The following is a 13,729-nucleotide window of genomic DNA, read 5'->3' on the forward strand; positions in this document are numbered from 1 at the left end:
AACTCAGCATCTTCAAGGGTGACACAGCCAGGAACCAGAGCCCTAGCACACTCCAGCCATTCTGACCTACATTTCCTCAGTGAGCACATCAGAAACTCAAATTCTGTTAAGAGGAAAATAAACCTACACTTCAGAGAATATCTTTTTTTTTTTTTGATACTATTCTTGCCCAAATAGTTTAATTTCTGGAAGAAATTAGTCTAGCATTTTTCTCATATTTCTTGGGTGTTTATAAGATTTATAGATCGTATATAACCAAAAAAGAAATTGTGAGACAAATGAGGAGTGCCTCAAGTTCATGTTTTTCTTTCTTTCTTTTTAAAATTAAATCATAACTGTGTACAATTTCTAACTCAGTCAGCTGAACATTATACAGTTTGACCAATCACAGAACCTGTTGAGAAGTAAGGGGCCGAGAATGGGTTTGATCTCCAGAAAATGGGGACTTCCCCACAAGATCCCACAACAGCTAGCATTTGGGAAAACATAAGAAAACATTACTTTATTAGACAGGTTATCCTGTAAGTCAAACTTTTTCTCTATGTTTTTACCTGTATTAAGTTGCTAAATTTGAGGTAGCCTTGGTTGATTGCCAATGTTGTAAGATTTTGCTGCAAAGACATTGAGAATGAATATGAGAATTTTCCTCATACAATATGCAAAGCACTTTAACAAAAGCTTAACTGGACAAAATAAAGGTAATCTAATATGGCAGGTAGGGCAGATTGGTTCATCATCACTTGTTCCAGCTCTCTTTCACCTGCTTTTTTGTATTCCAGAGGGTAGAAAATTAAGCACTACATTTTTCTAGACTCCCTTGCAGCTAAAGCCCATAAGCGATACAGGGTTGTTCAAGCAGAAACACTTGTGCAAAGCTTGTTGGTGGAACGAAATAACAGGAGATGGTAGTGACTGCTAGAAATGAGCTCAGACCTTCTGGCAAGCATAATGGTGAAGGCATCTGTGGTCCAGTTTGTAGTGTCCTAGGTGGTGAGGCTGGACACAGGTGGCAGTGGCAGAAAGATGATAGCCAGAACAACCCTGTGGTGAAGTTAGGTGTTCACCCTTTGTAGGCGTGCCTGGGCTGCTTTGTTCCCAGCTGTGTATCATGTGAATTAGGCTCGGCCTTCTAGAGACTTGATACATCTGATATCTTAAGAAACTCCTGGGTTTTTTTGGTGTAAACTAGATATAATAGATTCTGTGGTCTGCAATGAAGAATTCTGATCAATATGAATAAGTAAAAATAAAAGTTAAAATTACCTTTTCTGTCAATTGAGAATGAGCTTTGCTCCAGTTTTATTTTTGGTGATATCTACATTTATCTATCTATCACCTCCAACTTCCAAATCTGTGCAAGAAAACCTTATAAAATCCACTTATCAATTTAAAATAGACTTTTATGGATGGACAGGTGCAGCAGGGAAAACAAAAACAAACAAAAATAAAATAAAATAGACTTTTACTTGTTTACTAAGAATAATATTCACTAGGCCTTTAATGATCGCTTGAGATTCAAACCACAAAATTAAAATATTTCCAAATGATGCCTCCAAATCAGATTTGAAATGACAGTGTAGTGAGTCACTCCTTGCAGAGAGAATGACGGTTGAGCTTACTTACCAGAATCCTTCCAGAGGCATCTTTGGGAGTGATAACCAAATTTTTGGGAGATAGCACTTTGTCTATGATATGGATGATTCCATTAGTACTGATGATATCACTGGATACAATTGTAGCCTTATTGTTTAAATACACTGTACCCTGAAATGAACCCCAAAAGAAAAAAAGAAATGAGCGTCCAGAGAAACAGACAGAAAAGTGCTTCTCACAGAACGCTTCATCAACTTACTAAATCATCAGGAGCAAAGTCTAAAGCTGCAAGTTCCTTGAGCACATTTTTATCATGATTATTAAAAGAAAACTGGGACAAGAATGTAATTTGGACGTGGAGAAGTTACTAGCAAATAATATAGAATCAAAACAAAAGTCATTTCAATGTGATTCCCAAATAGGAATTAAGCAAGCAGATCAACATTTGCTTCTCTTTCATATTTAGTCTGTACCCATTACCTTTCCCACCTTCTTTTTTCCCCTTTGCGATGAATTCTTTTTTTTTTTTTTTTGAGACAGAGTCTCACTATGTCACCCTCAGTACAGTGCTGTGGCGTCATAGCTCACAGCAACCTGAAACTCTTGGGCTTAAGTGGTTCTCTGGTGTCAGCCTCCCAAGTACTGGGACTACAGGCATACCCCACAATGCCTGGCTATTTTTTGGTTGCAGTTGTCATTGTTGTTTAGCAGGCCCAGGCTGGGCTTGAGCCCGTCAGCTTCAGTGTATGTGGCTGGTGCCCTACTCACTAAGCTACAGGCTTCGAGTCCCCTTTGCAATGAATTCTATAGCCACCATTTGTTTCTCTGTTGTGAGGAGGAATGGGACCAGCATGATAAAGTAGCTTTGATGAAAAGCTTTTGTCTCTTTCTGGCTTCTGACTGATGCTACAAACAGCAGGTTTATTTATGGCCTGGAGTTGCCCTGCCTCTGAGTTTCAATTCCAGCTCTACTATTTACTTGCTGTGTGGCACTGGATAAGTCACTTAACCTCTCTGAGTTCAGTTACCTTATTCAGAAATTAAGGATAATAATACTATATCACGGGGCTATTTTGAAGATTAAACAAGTCAGCACATACTTAGAATAGTGCCCGCACATAGAAATCATTCAACATCATTAGAAGTATTATTACTGGCTTTACTCTAAGGAAAAGGAGGAGAGAGAGGACTTAAGGGTAATTGGCGTGGTCTTGGGGACGCCTCTCTCACCTGAGAGACAGAGGTGAAGATTGGCTCCCCTTGGAGAGAGGTAACATTTGGGGTCATTTTCAGGTTTTCAAGAAGCAGCTGGTGGCAGGAGACCACATGGTACCGAAGAACCTGGGACATTAGGCCCTGTTTGTCCCAGTCTTTAATCTGTAATAGAAAGTCAGAGGGTCCAGCCAGAGGCAGGACTTTGCTGTGGGCTGCTCCTTTCCTTTCTTCTCCTCTTTACTCTGATACCTCTCTCCCCACCCAGACTGTGGGAAGTGGGCAGGCAGGGCTGGTTTGTTGCCGGGGTTACAAGATAGAGGCTGCCCAGGCAAGAGAGAGACAGTGGCTGGTCCTAATTCCTTTCTTGCTTCCACTGTGGAATCTCAGAATGAAAGGGAATATGGCATGCCTCTCTTCCAGCATTTCACAGCACTGTTGCAAAGACTCTAAGTTCTGTGAGATGACCCCCAAATAATTCATTTTCTTTTGAATTATGCTGGGAAACACTGTCCAGTACATCATACTCTTGGAGAAGTTCCAGAGCCAGATTTAAGCCCTTAGTATTAGAACATATCATGACGTATCTCCATTTGGAATTCAAAACACAATGTTAACCACAAAGTGCCATAGAAAGCCCGCAAGGTTCTCATTGTTTCCTGATGACTCCTTTGATGGCTTTTTTTTGAATGACCAAATATCAAATTCTTTCAAACATTGTTTTTGTGCCTCTGCTTTGACTGGCGTTCAAAGTACAGGCCGTGTGTGCAGTGGTGAAGTACACAGGCCTAGGTCTGAGTTCCTACTCCACCACCTGCTGGTCATGTAACTTTGGGAAAATTCATCCCCTCCATATCCTCAACTATAAAATGGGAATAGTAATAGCACTTAGCTCACAGGGTTGTTGTGAGGACCGAATGAGTCAATCTAAGCCAGGCACTCAGAACAGTGCCTGGTACTCACAGTAAATATTAGCTGTCACTGTTATTAATGGGTAATTCAGCATGAAGAGCCCCAGTGAATATTACAACCATAAAGGCTCTGCTAAATCCTGCAAGAAAGAACCAATTTAAATCTCTTTAATACAGCATCTCCCAATCTGCCTCCCCTTTTTTGTCTATGGGAGGTTTGGATCATTTGAGAATTATGAATCTTCTCCAACCTTCTACCTTGTTCAGGAATGTCCTTTAGCAGGTCTCTGGCTAGTGGTACCATTACTATGCCAAACCCACCTGAATGCATTCCCTGACAGGGTCCCTGTGCTAAGAAGTAGAAGCTTTTCTTACTGGTCAGCTTTACTTGATGCTAAATCTCCTGGCCAGAGACATCTCTAGTGTTGGTTCCAGAGTGAGGCCTAAAGACTGTGTTCTAGCCCCAAACTTTGTCCGCCTGCCCCCAGCCTCCTGCTTACCTGGGCTTCCTCATCAAAGGCTGAAGACAAGGGTGCAAAAACTGTGAAGGGGCCTGGGCCCCCCAGGTCTTTCAGAGAATGCTCCTGCAGGAAGGAAGGTGGGCCCCACAGGTCACTTAACTTAACCTAATATAGGTAGAGGTTCCAACAGATACCAGTGTCAATGGCACCTGAGCAGCGAAAACTGGATGTGTCTTTGATTCAAATGAAAGCCAGATTCTGTCATTGAAGTCATGTACGTTTTTCTCTAATGATGAAATTAACATGTACTTATTATATTAAAGATTTTGAAAATACAGCATAAAGGAGAAAATAATAATGACCTCATAATCCTATCGCCCCAAAGGAACGCCTATTATTTTCAGGTATTCTTTTTCAGGGTCTCTTCCACACATCAATACACTATTGGGATGATAATGCAAATATAAAAATTAAGGTGATTTATGTAGCTGTTAGAATAATCGTCTTCTTTCAATTCTAAGGTCATATGGTTACTGTGATTATCTATATTTTCTTCTAGTTTTTTATGATTTTACTCTTGTGGTTTATATTTTATTCTCCAATATGTCTAGACATTACTCAGATGTATAATGTGCAGAAAGGTCAAGTTTAATATTTTCACCTTAAGTGTTAACCATTTGGCCCTCATGATGCTTATTTTCTCCACTAGTGTGTAATGAGATTTTTTTATTTTCTATACTCATATGTAGAAAATTCCAGAAACTCAAGTGCCTAGACTTTTTTCCATCCTCACCACTTCTGGAGGCTAATGGTTTATCTGGCTTGAGGCAAAACTCTTATAGTTGGATAGACGCACATATTCTCACCTGCAACTGGAAGAAATACTGAGAGGTTTTGGGGTTCTTGGGAAGCTCCTGTAAACAACAACAGGAAAGTTTTGTTTAATGTCTTGAACTGCCAAGAAAAACGCAGAATTATTGCAGGATGATTTCCCTAAGGTTGTGAGTATCTGCCATCCATTCAGTTGCAAATCTGCGACCCTGGGCCTGTTTGGATGGGCGCCTCCAGGCTCACAGTTGATGTCCAGAACAACTGCGTGGACCTCTGTGAGTTCCACAACCTTTCTAGAATGGCCATGTGATTTATCAAAGAGTGGCTCAGTCATTTCCAGAAGCATCTGAGTTTTAAGAGCATTTTGAAAAGTTCAAATATTAAAAAAAAAAAAAAAAACCTCCATTATAGTTTTATGGTGTGGGAAATGACCGTGACAAGAATACAGCCATTTTGGGAGACAGCTGGTAGGGAAAAGCAGGCCTGAAACCAAACTGCATGACCACAGCAACCCCCCTGCTCAGCCCCTGGAATGCTTTAAGGCCGGTGTTCCTGGGAAAACAATAGAACGGTAACTTTTATTCTGGCCCCAGTGGTGGCCAATTAAGGATATAACTCCTAGATGTGCCCTGAATGCAAAAATCAGTCCCTCTGCAGAAGGGATGACACCCTCTGGGAATGCCATGCCACATTCAACCCTACTGATAAGGGATAATGAAAGCCCTTGAATCTATGTGAAAGCTGACCTGACTTGTGGTCAGACTCCACTCCTGCTCTTTTTTTGCCCTTTTCTGATAAAGCCTCCCAAGCAATCCCTGGAATGGCCTCCTTTCCTTTTTACAGACTTCCCCCCACAACTCTAACTCTGGTCCCCTCATATGGCAGGTTTGGTTACTCTGTTAAGAATATTTGATCGGGCGGCGCCTGTACTCAAAGGAATGGCGCTGGCCCCATATGCTGGAGGTGGCGGGTCCAAGCCCAGCCCCAGCCAAAAACTGCAAAAAAAAACACAAAAGAATATTTGATCAGCCAGAATACTTCAGTCCCTCTTTACATAACTGACCACTTACTTAATAAGAGCCACCTGTAAGTATCACACCAGCTCATACTCTAACCTTAGGCATGTGGTGGGTACATGTACACACACATGCGCACACGCACACACGCACACACACACGCAACAGTTCCACACCATGGTTAGGCCTCTAAGCTTTTGTGCACTCTGTGTCCTTTACATATATTATCTCATTTAATTATTGTAACAACCTGATGGATTTGGCTTAGTACCATTATTCTTTTCCTTTACTGATTAGAAAATGGATACACAGAGAGGTGATGTAACATGCTCAAAGTCACCACTTTACTAACTGGCCGAACTGAATTCAAACCTGGTTGTTTCTGACCCTAGAACTGTCAATCAGTCTGAATCACCACCTTACCCTCTTTCCAGGTCAAATGAATTTCCATGGACAGACAAATTTCTTTTCACTGCTGTTTTATATAAAAATAGCCTTTCACATTTTTTTAGACCTTTACCATTTGCAAAGCCTTGAATGTTCCTTGGTTACCTGGATTCTTAGCATGTGTAGTGAAGTAGGATCTGATTTATGGCAGTATGTCTTGGGCTACCTGATAGATGCTGCCACGGCAGGTAAATCCGTCTCCAATGTAGTTTGGCTTGCAAGTACAAGTTCTTCCTTCTTTGTCGGCGTGATTGCAGATGGCAAATTCACTACAGCCACCATTTTTCTAGTAAAATTGCCAAGGGGTAGGGGATAGGGATTAGCATAGTTATTTTGCCAGCTCTGTGAATATTTGCAAAGCAATTCTGTGACGAAATTTGTTTTTAGTCTCACTCTCTGACTTTGACTCGTTTTTTACTATTCGCCGCTTTACCTAAACTTGCCTTCCAATTATTTCCCCCTGGTTGCGGGGTCATCTTATTCACCGGGTCTTATATCCCCAGGTATAGGTCCTTCTGGGGAGATCTCCAGCCCTCTATAGGCAAGTCTAGAGTTGCCAAGTTGGAAATTTCTCAGCATCTGGGCATTAGCTAGAAAGGGACCAATCTTGTTTGATATTTCCCAGCTTTTGAGCTTGACTCTGATCTGATCATAGGAAAGGTGAAAGTCATCAGATAGAAAGCACTTGGTAGAAAGTAGATGGAACACATTGTCTCTGCCCTTAGAGTTTTATAAGCTGTGGAAGATGGGCAGAGATCTAAAATATAAACAAAGCCCAGTGAAGTTCAAAGCCAACAACCCTGGGGACACTCACCACCTGGACACTTTCCTCCATGTGCCTCTGGACACGCATCTCAGGACCCACATCTCACCCTTCCTGTCCTCACAGACTGTTCCCTATGCTGTCTGCAACTGCCTGATTGCTCCCTTCTTCTCACCTTCCTCCAGAGGCATCTGTCTCCTGCAAACACTATCCTCTCTGGGCCCTTCCAGTTAAGCTCCATTTCCCTCCATTACCCCCACATGTCATGGTCTTCCTGCACATTGTCATTTCCAAACCATTTCTCCTCCCCTATCCTTTAGACACAGAGCTCACTGGAGGCACATAATACCCAGGGTCTTCCACCCACGCCTCCTTTTCCAGTCCTAATGGTGCTAACGGTGCTAATGGTGGTGCCTGGGTTGGTGCCTTTCTCTTTAAGCCCGCTGTCTATCCTTGGCAGCATTGACACCCTTGTCAATGGCCTTAGGGTGCTTGCCCAGAGCTGTACTCACAGTTAAGCAGACATTGATGAGCGTGCAGACCTTCCCATCTCCGGTGTACAATGGCAGACAGTTACAGACAGCCTGTCCGGGGGCAGAGGGTAGCAGGGTCATTTAGTAGACAAGTTCTGTACCGGCCCTGAGTGCCGGCTCTCAGACTCAGATTTCATCACGGTCGTGGTCATGTTAGGAGAGTCCACTTTTGATATTGGTAACAGCTAGTCTATAATGGTGATTGTCATCTTATATTTTAGCACGTTTGGCATGTTTCCCCAGAGCACAAGGATCTCATGCACATCCCGTCTTTGCTGCCAAGATTCCTTTTACTTTTATCTAACTCTCACTTTGGATCCTTGTCATCAGGTGGTCGCCTCTTTTCTCTCTTTGATTGGTGGAGGTCAGAGGAAGGAAGCTGAGCTATGTGCCACCACCATCTAGACTCGTTTCTCGCTCATCTCCACCCTCACTGAGCCCAAAGGCACCAGCGCTGGCAGATGTCATGAAGAGGCCTTGGTCGCCCCTTGGGGTTCACGCGTAAAGCCGATCAGCCAAACGCCCCGGCTGGCCAAGGATCTCAGGGGGATGTTTTAAGTTGAGGAATGGGCACCGCTCACAGGAAGCCAGGTCCAGGGCCCACGTCACATGCACTCTGCTCAGGAGCACCAGGCCGTGGGGCTGGGGCCCCGCTCATGCTCTCCTCACTGGCTGCGTGTGCCCAAGGAGAGGGACACCTGCTCCCAGTCTGTCCCCAAAGGGCTGGCTTCTCTAATTCACACGAGAAACTCCTACCTGACATAGGCCCTGGGCTAATGTCTGCTTGTTTTTAGAACTTGAACTCATCAGGTGGGCCAGCCAGGGCTGCACCAGCAGGTTTTCTGTCTTTCTCCTCCTCTTCCTCCACAACAGGTCCTGACCTGACTCAAAACTTCTCCAAAATGCTCACCAGTTGACCCTCCTCAGCTAAAGTCTTGTTCTCAGAATTCAATTTCATACCCCCTTTACCGTCTTCTAGGTCTGGAGGGGCAACAGCCCATAGGTTCCCCCAGCTCATATGTACTTTGAAATAAAAACTCTACTGAACCCCAAAACAGGTATAAGAAAGCCTAGCATTGGCTGTTCTGATTTTCCCATATGCACAGACCCGTGTGTGCGTGTACACAGACAATCCTTTCAGGATGAATTTCCTTTCTTATTTTGGGGCTCTTTAAGCACTTGGGTGATCTACACATCCAGAGACTCAGCACTGAGGTCCCTGATGGCTCAGCAGGTTGAGAGCACATTCACTGGGGACCTCACTTTGTCATCCAATTTTGGATGCATGTAATTTCCCACCTGGCCATTTTGCATGTTCACCGTGTGACAGAGATGGAGGGAACTGGGACTTGGGTCTCTGAACCTCCAGCTTCCCCATCCACGTCTGTCCACCCATCCCTATCCCCTGATGCTGGAGACCTCGCGTTTTCCCCACCTCCCTAGTCTGCTCTCCAGGGAGGACTATAAGCTCTCAGTGCTGGGAGCTCATGACTGTGAGAGGGCCAAGAATCTTATCTTCTGCTGTGGTGCATGCATTTCAGGGCTATAAGCTAAAGAAAAAAGTGGGGGTGGGGGGGCAGCGCCTGTGGCTCAAGGAGTAGGGCACCGGCCCCATATACTGGGAGTGGCAGGTTCAAGTCTGGCCCCAGCCAAAACTGCCAAAAAAAAAAAAAAAAAAAAAAGTGTGGCATTCTGGGCATCAGAAAGCTGAAAGAAATAGGAGCACTTCTGGGGACCTTCTAGGTGCTTCTTGAATCATGTGGTGTTTGAAGATGGCTACTCCTTCCCACTCTAGGGGAGCCCCTTCTCCTAGTACCCTTTGTTTCCCCTTTTTTCCTCATTCCCAAACAATGGCTTCTTGCTATTTCATAATTTCCCCTGAAGTATTTATTTTCTGCTATTCCTCAGAGGTCTGTCCTCAACCTCTTTCCTGTGTCTAAAGACCCAGGCATTTCTTTCCAGGAACCCGAAGGGCTCAGGACGCGGAGCTCACCTGGTTGGGTCCCGTCTGTGTGCACTCTGCATTCCTGTCACAGCCGCCGTGGTTCTCCAGACACGGGTTGATTTCTTTAAAGCAAAAAGTCAACACCTGGCATGAAAATCAAGCTTGGCTGCCCACTGCAGGCATCGTGAGGGATGAGCTATGGGGACTAACTGACCTAGGGGAGCAGGCATTAAAGTGGGATTCAGTTTGCTGATGGTTCTGAGACAGAAGGAACCTAATAAGGAGGGGGTTACAAGATACGGTTTCTTAGAATCCACCCTTCTGGGAAGGGCTGATTCCAGCGGGGGGACCGCCCTGAATCTGCTTGTGAAATGAACAAGAGTGTTTGCAGCAAGGGGTTTGAAATAATAGAATCTTGGCATCTAAACCAACAGTGCTATGATTGAAGAGACTTAGGAGCATTTAAAAAATTATTTGCAAGCATCACAATCTAGATTGGTTGGGGGAAAGAGGCAGCAATTGATGCTAAATTCAGAAGAACATTTTGATGAGAACCAAGATGTCTGCTTGGTGTTATAACGTCTCCCCGCTGCTTGCTTATCAGTAGCAAAGGGGAAAAAAGTAACTATCTAGTGGAGAAATTAGACAAAACCTTGACTGGATGGTCAAAATTAACACTGCACACCAGGGGCAGAGGGGCATCCAGTGCCAACGGTGTGACATCCTGAGAAGGGCGTAACATGACTGTGACATTCAGTCCCGGACGGTGTAACCTGAGCCTAATCATGAAAGAACATCAGAAAAACCCCAAATAAAGGATGTGCTATCAACGAAAAAAAGAGTTGGGGGCAGTAGACTATATCCTCCCCAAATGTCAATGTCAAAAGAGGCAAAGCAGGGCTCAGGGACTGTCTCAGATGAAAGGGGACGAAAGAGACATGACAAGTAAATGTAGTATCTGACACTACACTGGATCCTGCACTGAGGAGGTACTACAAAAAATAACAGCGACAACTAAGTGCCCATTACTGGGGCAACTGACGAAATTAGAATAGAAGCGATAATCAGACCAAAGTAGTCTATCGGTAATCAATTTACTGAGGTTGAGAACTGTGCTGCAGGTATGTAAGAGGCTACCCTTATTCTTAGGAAATACATACTCAAGTACTTAGGATGAAAGGGAATACCATATGCACAGCTTATCCTCAAATGGCTTAGCAAAGATCTGTACGTATACGAAGAGAAAAAGTGGGGCACAATGTTAGTCAGTGCAGGCAGGCAAAGAGCAGGTGCGTCTTTCTGTACTGTGCGTTCATACACCTCTTCTGTGTGAATCTTTTTTTCCACGTATCAGTTTGAATTCACACAACTTCCTATGGTATGCTGTTACTGTAGAATAGTGTGTGGCTGTTAAAAGAATGAATTAGGGCTATACCTATTTTCAGGAAGTGTTGTTCTATCATCTTGCTAAGCATAGTAGCACTATGTATCATGAAATACCTTTTTTGTTTAAAAAAATACATGTATATATAGCCAACTCAGGTCATACGACAATAAAACAGTGTTGTCTCCAGAATTTTCTCTCCAGCATATACTCCTTCTTTTTCTACAGTGAGAATGTTCTATTTGTATATTAAAAAAAAAAAAAAAAACGAACGAAAGTTTTAAAATTCAGTTATTGCCTTAATGTTTAATTTTAAAAAGTTTCTCTCTTACCTGACAATGTGAATGTTACTTCTTTGGCTCTATTACTTCTATTACTCTATTATTATTATTGCTCGATAAAAAAAAAAATTTCTCTCCTTTCACCCTTCCACAGTGATTTTTGGCCATTGCACGCCTCCACGCCCCTGTGGTCTTGTTTCCACGCTCTCATACTTTCCTGCTCAGGCAGACTGAATAATGACCCCAGTGGCTGTACGTCCCAACAGGAAGAGCTCACATATTAGTGTCATGGTAGAGGGCTCGGACTCTTAGACTGTTTCTGATGGATGAGGGGTGACCACCTACCCAGACACACAATGCCGTCGCCCGTGTAGCCTGCCTTGCACACGCAGACCCGGCTTCCTGGGGTGGTTCTCTTACAGTCGGCCTTGGCAGAGCATCCCCCGTTGCTGATCTCACAGGCGTTGATTGCTACAGAAGAGGGGGATGATACAGAAGGAGGAGGGGAAGGAGAAAACTCTCTGATGCAATTTTACTTGAGTCATTAGAAATGGAAGACACTTGAAACCCCCCGCAGGCACCGAGAGCTCACTTTGGCAGCACATGTACTCTGGCAGGCTTGGGATAATAACTATGTCTAATTCCTCCCAAAGCGGGCAGTAAAGACATTGGCCCTTTCCAGCTGTTTTTACTGTGCACACCCTACTGTAGGAAACATCTGGGGACCAAGGTCAAGGTACCTGGCATTTGGGGAAAATCCCCATGGTAAGATGGTCATTGTCCAGCTCCACCACCATGTGGGCCAGGGCCTGCTAGGACACAGGGCTCAAGAGAAAAATGACTCTAAGATTTTCCATTTTTCTAGCACCAGATGCCCTGAGAATATCAGCTCACATTTACTGAATGTGGCGCTTTGCAGATATGAATCCAGGTTATCAACCAACAACCCAGTGAGGGAGGCTCTTAAATTATCCCCAACTTGCAGATTGAAAAGAAATGATACAAAGAGCGTTTAAGCAACTTTCCCAATGTAATATAAATGATAAGATCTTAGAGTCAAGCCCAGGGAGGCAAATGAGGAGGCAGTTTTTCACAGCTGCATTATTCTGCCATTGTATACAGGGAGGTCATTTAACCACAAAACTACTCTGGGGTGTGTGTGTGTTGGTTTTATGTTTACTTTGCAAATGAACGAGTAGGTCTAAGAGCAGTTAAAAGACACACCCAAGGTCATGTTGGGGAAGAAATAGGGATCCAACCCTTTTCTGTCCCACTCCAGGGTCTTGACGCCCCAGCCATGCCCTAGGCCAATCCAATCAGTGGTTTTTAAAAACATTTTTAAAATTGATAATAATTGTACAAATTTTTAAATTGACCTATAATAGTTATACATAGTGGTTTAGGATATGTATAGTGTAGAGTGATCAGATCAGGGTATTAGCATTGAGATGATCTGCAGCATCTGAAATGTTTATCATTTCCTTGTGTGAGATCCAAACACAAATCAGTGGTTTTTAAAGCTGCCCAGGTGATCCCAGCTGCAGTCAAGTCTGTGAACTACAGCAAATGTTATGTGCACTCGGAAAATAGGTGCAATGACCCTGCCCACTCCAAACCCAATACTGTCTCCAGCCACAATGGGCTGCCAGTTATTTGCAATTCACCCTCAGGAGCTGGCGCCAGCTGCCAAAGCCCATTCAGAGGCAGAAACCTGGGTCCCTTGACAGCCTGTGCAAGCCTCGTTGGCCCTTTGCACTCCTTCACTTGCCTGTGCAGACCATGCCGTTGCCTTGGAATCCTGCTGCACACTTGCATGAGCTTGTGCCATCGGGATTGAGAAGGCAGCTGCACAGAGAAAAGGCAAATGTGTTTGCAGACAGTACTCAACACCCCCCCAGGTGACTCTCCAGTCCCTCAACCCCGGCATCCTGGACCCTGCTCCAAAGAGGCACTCAAGGTCCTGCCTAAGGCTGGGGAGGAGAGTCCATGTCAGGCATGACCTCGCTCAGCACAGGCAGCTGATACTGCAGTCATCTACCATCAGGCAGACTGCAGTGTGTGTGCATGCAGGCATCAGCCCAGGAAGGAGGAGAGTAACTACTAGGAGCTGTGGCTTGCGCACTACTTCACGCCATCCGAATGCAGTCCAATAGCCCCAGCAGGTGGGCGTCATTATTCCTATTTGCAGATGAAGACGATGAGGCTTGGAAGGATTCAATAACTGACTCTAGGTTGTGCAGTCAGTGAAACTGACAGGGGCTGACTTTGAATTCAGGTCTCACTCCAACTACCCAGCTCCTAGCTAAACAAGCCAGTCTGGAAGTTAGAAGTATGATGCCAAGTGAGGCTTGG

General features: G+C 44.2%; 1 protein-coding gene across 3 annotated transcripts in view; it reads right to left on the bottom strand.

The window, feature by feature from the left end:
• STAB2 (stabilin 2) overlaps positions 1-13,729 on the bottom strand; it is a 142,393-nt gene that overhangs the window by 33,502 nt on the left and 95,162 nt on the right. For all 3 annotated transcript variants that reach the window (XM_053585633.1, XM_053585632.1, XM_053585631.1), the window contains exons 41-50: positions 13,146-13,222; positions 11,723-11,848; positions 9,761-9,834; positions 7,747-7,818; positions 6,638-6,757; positions 5,044-5,091; positions 4,217-4,300; positions 2,824-2,970; positions 1,624-1,764; positions 552-611 (exon numbers count right to left, since the gene is read on the bottom strand). In XM_053585633.1, coding sequence (XP_053441608.1) covers positions 552-611; positions 1,624-1,764; positions 2,824-2,970; positions 4,217-4,300; positions 5,044-5,091; positions 6,638-6,757; positions 7,747-7,818; positions 9,761-9,834; positions 11,723-11,848; positions 13,146-13,222 — 949 coding nt within the window. The remainder of the gene's footprint in view (positions 1-551; positions 612-1,623; positions 1,765-2,823; positions 2,971-4,216; positions 4,301-5,043; positions 5,092-6,637; positions 6,758-7,746; positions 7,819-9,760; positions 9,835-11,722; positions 11,849-13,145; positions 13,223-13,729) is intronic.

The sequence above is a fragment of the Nycticebus coucang genome, chromosome 3 (genome assembly GCF_027406575.1).
Source record: "Nycticebus coucang isolate mNycCou1 chromosome 3, mNycCou1.pri, whole genome shotgun sequence".
Classification (NCBI taxonomy): domain Eukaryota; kingdom Metazoa; phylum Chordata; class Mammalia; order Primates; family Lorisidae; genus Nycticebus; species Nycticebus coucang.